Here is a 7,202-nt window from a genome sequence, read left to right on the forward strand (position 1 = left end):
CCCAAAGAGGAGAACCAGCCCCCTAGAAACGGACACCAACCAAAATCAGGCAACCAATATGACAGAAGAGGAATTTCGTATGTGGATCATAAGAACACTCACCCAGCTGCAACAACAACTCAATAACCAACACAAAGAAACCACAAAAAGCCTCCAGGATACGGAAAAAGAAATAGACACAATGAATAAAAGTGTAACCGAACTCCTGGAAATGAAGAATCAATTCAAGGAACTACAAAATACAGTGGAAAGTCTCAAGAACAGGGTAGATCAAACAGAAGAAAGAATCTCAGAGCTTGAAGATAACACCCTCCAATTAAATAAATCAGTCACAGAAATAGAGCAGAGAAAAAAGAGAAAAGAGCAAAGCCACAAGAGCTCTGGGATTATGTGAAGAAATCTAATGTGAGGGTCATAGGGTTACCAGAAGGGGAAGAAGACAACACTCAAGGGTTGGACAAGCTGTTTGAAGATATAATAGAGGAAAATTTCCCAGGCCTTGCTCAAAATCTCGATATACAAGTTCAAGAAGCGCAGAGGACCCCTGGGAGATTCAATGCAAACAGGAAGACGTCACGACATGCAGTCATCAGACTGACCAAAGTATCAGCTAAAGAGGCCCTTCTAAGAGCTGTAAGACAAAAGAAGCAAGTAACATACAAGGGAAAGCCAATTCGAATAACATCAGACTTCTCTAATGAGACTTTACAAGCAAGGAGAGACTGGGGCCCCATTCTCACTCTTTTGAAACAAAACAATGCTCAGCCTAGAATATTATTCCCTGCAAAACTAAGCTTCGTATATGAAGGAGAAATAAAAACATTCTGAGACAAGCAAAGGCTCAGAGAATTCACCAAGACAAGACCAGCCCTACAAGAAGTACTCAAAACAGCGTTACGCACGGAACATCATAATAATAACCCACGAATATACAAACAAACAAAAGTAAAAGATATTAAAGGCCAGATATTACAATGGCTCAAGCCAGAAATCATAGCAACAACATCCAACCCAACAGAATGATCAGTAATCTACCTTACCTATCAGCTCTCAATAAATGTGAATGGCTTAAACTCTCCACTCAAGAGACATAGGCTGGCTGAATGGATAAGAAAATACAGGCCAAGTATATGCTGTCTTCAGAAAACACATCTAATCTGTAAAGATGCATATAGACTAAAAATAAAAGGGTGGAGATCAATATTCCAAGCAAATATAAGCCAAAAGAAGGCTGGTGTGGTAGTTCTAATTACAGAAGATTTAGTTTTTAAACCAACAAATGTAGTGAAAGACAAAGAGGGTCATTATATAATGGTGAAGGGCTAAGTTCAAGAAGAAAAGATAACAATTCTAAATATATATGCACCCAACATAGGTGCACCCAGATTCATAAAGCAAACCTTACTGGAGCTAAGCAAATGGATTAATAGCAACTCCATAATCGCCGGAGATTTCAATACCCCACTGACGGCACGAGACAGATCCTCCAAACAGAAAATTAATAAAGAAATAATGCACTTAAACAAAACTCTAGAACAATTCGGTCTGACTGACATTTACAGAACCTTCTACCCAAAATCCACTGAATATACATTCTTCTCATCAGCTCAAGGAAATTCTCTAAGATTGACCATATCCTAGGACACAAAGTAAGTCTCAAGAAATTAAAAAAAATAGAAATCATACCATGTATCTTCTCATATCACAGTGGAATAAAAGTAGAAATCAACCCTAACAGAAACTCACATTTCTACACAAAAACGTGGAAATTAAACAACCTCTTACTAAATGATTACTTCATAAATGAAGAAATCAAGATGGAAATAAAAAAATTTTATGAAGAAAACGGCAATGGAGAGACAAGTTATCAACTCCTCTGGGACACAGCTAAAGCAGTTCTGAGAGGAAAGTTTATCTCCATAAATGCCTGTAACCAAAAGACAAGAAGATCACAAATAGACAATCTAATGAAACGACTCAAAGAGCTGGAAAAAGAAGAACAGACCAACCCCAAACCCAGCAGAAGAAGGGAAATCAACAAGATCAAATCAGAACTAAACGAAATTGAAAACAGGGAAGCTATTCAGGAGATTAATAAAACAAACAGTTGGTTCTTTGAAAAAATAATCAAAATTGACACACCATTGGCTAAGCTAACGAAAAGCAGAAAAGAGAAATCTCTAATAAGCTCCATCAGGAATAAAAAAGGAGATATCACAACTGATCCCAAAGAGATACAAGATACAATTTATGAATACTACAAAAATCTTTATGCACACAAACTGGAAAATGTGGAGGAAATGGACAAATTTCTAGAAACACACAGCCTCCCTAGGCTCAACCAGGAAGAAATAGATTCCCTGAACAGACCAATCTCAACAGCTGAAATAGAGACAGCAATTAAAAATCTCCCTAAAAAGAAAAGTCCCGGTCCAGATGGCTTCACACCTGAATTTTACCACACTTACAAAGAAGAACTAGTACCTATCTTGCAGAAACTATTCCACAACATCGAGAAGAACAGAAACCTCCCTGACACCTTTTATGAAGCGAATATTACTCTGATACCAAAACCAGGAAAGGATGCAACAAAAAAGAAAACTACAGACCAATATCCCTAATGAGCGAGCGAGGGAGCCTGAGATTGTACGACTGCACGAGCGAAGCAATGCCTAAGTCAAAGGAACTTGTTTCTTCAAGCTCTTCTGGTAGTGATTCTGACAGTGAAGTTGACAAAAAGTTAAAGAGGAAAAAGCAAGTTGCTCCAGAAAAACCTGTGAAGAAGCAAAAGACTGGTGAAACTTCAAGAGCTCTGTCATCTTCCAAACAGAGCAGCAGCAGCAGAGATGATAACATGTTTCAGATTGGGAAAATGAGGTATGTTAGTGTTCGGGACTTTAAAGGGAAAGTTCTAATTGATATTAGAGAATATTGGATGGATCCAGAAGGTGAAATGAAACCAGGAAGAAAAGGTATTTCTTTAAATCCGGAGCAATGGAGCCAGCTGAAGGAACAGATTTCCGACATTGATGATGCAGTAAGAAAACTGTAAAATTCGAGCCATATAAAACCTGTACTGTTCTAGTTGTTTTAATCTGTCTTTTTACATTGGCTTTTGTTTTCTAAATGTTGTTTTCCAAGCTATTGTATGTTTGGATTGCAGAACAATTTGTAAGATGAATACTTTTTTTTAATGTGCATTATTAAAAATGTTCTGAGTGAAGCTAATTGTCATGTTTATCAAGGAGGATTGCTTTGTGCCCACCACCTAGTGTAAAATAAAATGGAATAATACAATCAAAAAAAAATATCCCTAATGAATATAGATGCAAAAATTTTCAACAAAATCTTAGCTAACCGAATCCAGACACTTATCAAAAAAATAATCCACCACGACCAAGTGGGCTTCATCCCAGGGATGCAGGGATGGTTCAACCTACGTAAATCTATAAATGCAATTCACCACATAAACAGAGGCAACAACAAAGACCACATAATTCTTTCAATAGATGCAGAAAAAGGTTTTGACAATATTCAACACCCTTTCATGATACGAACGCTTAAGAAAATAGGCATAGAAGGGACATAACTAAAAATGATACAAGCCATATATGACAGACCCATAGCCAACATCATCCTGAATGGGGAAAAATTGAAATCATTCCCACTTAGAACTGGAACCAGACAAGGCTGCCCACTATCTCCACTTCTGTTCAACATCATGCTGGAAGTCTTGGCTACAGCAATCAGACAGGAAAATGGAATCAAATGTATCCCAATAGCGGCAGAGGAGATCAAACTTTCACTGTTTGCTGATGATATGATATTGTATCTAGAAAACCCCAAAGATTCAACCAAGAAACTCCTGGGACTGATCAATGAATTTAGTAAAGTCTCAGGATACAAAATCAATACACAGAAATCAGAGGCATTCATATACGCCAACAACAATCTAATTGAGAATCAAATCAAAGACTCAATTCCCTTCACAATAGCAACAAAGAAATTAAAGTACCTAGGAATATACTTAAGCAAGGAGGTAAAAGACCTCTACAGGGAGAACTATGAAACACTGAGGAAGGAAATAGCAGAGGATGTAAACAGATGGAAATCCATACCAGGCTCGTGGATCGGCAGACTCAACATCATCAAAATGTCTATACTACCCAAACTGATCTACACATTCAATGCAATACCTATTAAAATCCCATCAGCATTCTTCACAGATATAGAAAAAATAATTTTACGCTTCGTATGGAACCAAAGAAGACCCCGAATATCAAGAGCAATTCTAGGCAAGAAAAACAAAATGGGAGGCATTAACATGCCAGATATCAAACTATACTACAAAGCTGTAGTAATTAAATCAATATGGTATTGGAAAAAAAATAGGAATATTGACCAGGGGAACAGATGTGAGAATCCTGATATAAAACCATCCTCATATAGCCATCTAATCTTTGACAAAGCAGACAAAAACATACGCTGGGGAAAAGAATCCATTTTCAATAAATGGTGCTGGGAAAACTGGATAGCCACCTGTAGAAGGCTAAAACAGGACCCACACCTTTCACCTCTCACAAAAACCAACTCACGCTGGATAACAGACTTAAACCTAAGATATGAAACTATTAGAACTCTAGAGGAAAAAGTTGGAAACACTCTCCTAGACATTGGCCTGGGCAAAGAGTTTATGAAGAATTCCCCAAAGGCAATCACAGCAGCAACAAAAATACGTAAATGGGACATGATCAAACTATAAAGCTTCTGCACAGCCAAAGAAATAGTCATGAAAGTAAACAGACAACCTACAGAATGGGAGAAAATTTTTGCATCCTATGCATCCGATAAGGGACTGATAACTAGAATATACTTAGAACTCATGAAAATCAGGAAGAAAAAACTCAAATAACCCCATTAAAAATTGGACAAAGGACTTGAAGAGAAACTTTTCTAAAGAAGACAGAAGAATGGCCAACAAACATGAAAAAATGCTGAACATTTCTAATCATCAGGGAAATGCAAATCAAAACCACAATGAGATATCACTTAACCCCAGTGAGAATGGCCTTTATCAAAAAATCTCCAAACAATAAATGCTGGAGTGGTTGTGGAGAGAGAGGAACACTCCTACACTGCTGGTGGGACTGCAAACTAGTTCAACCTCTGTGGAAAGCAATATGGAGATACCTTAAAGTGATACAAGTGGATCTACCATTTGATCCAGCAATCCCATTGCTGGGCATCTACCCAAATGATCCAATGACACTTTACAAAATAGACACCTGCACTCGAATGTTTATAGCAGCACAATTCATAATTGCAAGGCTGTGGAAACAGCCCAAGTGCCCATCAATCCAAGAATGGATTAATAAAATGTGGTATATGTATACCATGGAGTACTATTCAGCTCTAAGAAACAATGGTGATATAGCACATCTTATATTTTCCTGGTTAGAGCTGGAACCCATACTACTAAGTGAAGTATCCCAAGAATGGAAAAACAAGCACCAGATATATTCTCCAGCAAACTGGTATTAACTGAGTAGCACCTAAGTGGACACATAGGTACTACAGTAATGGGGTATTGGGCAGGTGGGAGTGGGGAGGGGGGCGGGTATATACATACATAATGAGTGAGATGTGCACCATCTGGGGGATGGTCATGATGGAGACTCAGACTTTTGGGGGGAGGGGGGGAAATGGGCATTTATTGAAACCTTAAAATCTGTACCCCCATAATATGCCGAAATAAAAAAAAGTCTCTAGAAAAAATGTATAGATAAGAAAATAAAAAGAAAGTACAAATCATTCAGTGTTGTTCCTTCTTAGAAGCTTCAGAGAGAAAAAGGTTGATGGGGAAGAAACTGTAAAAATGCCTAAAAGATTTTTAAAGGTTTATGAATGTAAAAAAAATTCTTTAGGATACATGGGAAAACATGGGTAAACTTTGAAAATACTGTGCTAAGTACAATAACCCAGTCACAAATGGACAAATACTATATGATCCCACTTATATCAAATGTGTAGAATAAGTGAATTCTTAAAGACAGAATAGAGTAGAGGATACCAGGAACTGAGGGGTGGGAGCAAAGAGGGAATTATTGCTCAAAGGGTACAGACTTTCTCTTCAAGATAATGAAAAAGTTTGTGAAATGTGGTGATGGTTGCACAACATTGTGAATGTAATTAATGTCACTAAATTGTACATGTAAAATGGTGAAAAATGGCAAAATCCATTAAGCTATATAATGGGAAGACTTTTTACAAAATGTGAGGTCCATTGTTCAAAAGCAGCAAAGTCTGTTTTTCCTTTCTTCCTTACAGTTTCTCTTTTGCCCTGTCATAGTGTTTGTATTTGCTATTTAATATCATGTTCCCTCAGGTAGGAGGACACTCATAGGGTGAGTGAAGGTCCTCCCAGGTGCCCAGGGGCCCTGTCCTGTGGCTTGGCACTCTCAAGACCACCCCTCCCTGCCCCCACACCCAGGCGCCCACTTGGGGGCAAGTGCAGCAGCAGCCACTGGGCTGCAGAGGGAAGGGGAGTCCAGGAGGGTGGGTGGGTGAGAGGGAAGCAAAGAACCTGTCCCAGTGAGGCAGGGAGGTGGTGGGAGCCAGACCACAGGAGAGCCAAGGCTCCAGGTCCCCAGCACGTACTGCATTGTCCCATCCGACTTCACCTACAAAATACAAATTCAAAGAAAAAAAAGGATCCCAAGACAGCAACACTAAACTGCAAGCCCAGGGACCCATTCTGAGCATGTGGCCTTGTGGGACTATACTGGTTGCAGGCCCATGAAGCCAGCCCTGCTACCACGCCCTACCTATGCACCAAGATTTAACCTCTCTGGGACCTCAGTTTCCTCATCAGTAATGTGGATATTGCAAAAAAAAATCTCACAGGGTTGTTTTTTAAGACCTAAATAAGATACTACATGTAGAGTACTTAGCAAAGTATGTGGCACAGTGTAAGAAATCCTTACAGGTTAAATATAATTATTAAACTATTAATACAAAGTAACTATTATAATTGATATTATGTTATCAATTAAACACTAGTAAATATACATGAAATATAAACTATAATATAGTTTATTAAAATAATGTAAAGATGATATAATGAACACATGCAAACATCACAAGAGAGACAGCCATGGAACACAGATTAAATAAGGCTATTTTTCCTTTAGTTTTGGAGGAAG

The 7,202-nt window shown here is 38.3% G+C and overlaps 1 protein-coding gene across 1 annotated transcript; it reads left to right on the forward strand.

Annotated features, from left to right (window-relative positions):
* The first annotated feature begins 2,626 nt into the window (after positions 1–2,626).
* On the forward strand, positions 2,627–3,284 carry LOC142865957 (activated RNA polymerase II transcriptional coactivator p15). The gene has a single exon (XM_075999643.1). The coding sequence runs from the start codon at positions 2,669–2,671 to the stop codon at positions 3,050–3,052; it is 384 nt and encodes a 127-aa protein (XP_075855758.1). The 5' UTR covers positions 2,627–2,668; the 3' UTR covers positions 3,053–3,284.
* Positions 3,285–7,202: the final 3,918 nt, after the last annotated feature.

This window comes from Microcebus murinus, chromosome X (genome assembly GCF_040939455.1).
Source record: "Microcebus murinus isolate Inina chromosome X, M.murinus_Inina_mat1.0, whole genome shotgun sequence".
Lineage (NCBI taxonomy): Eukaryota > Metazoa > Chordata > Mammalia > Primates > Cheirogaleidae > Microcebus > Microcebus murinus.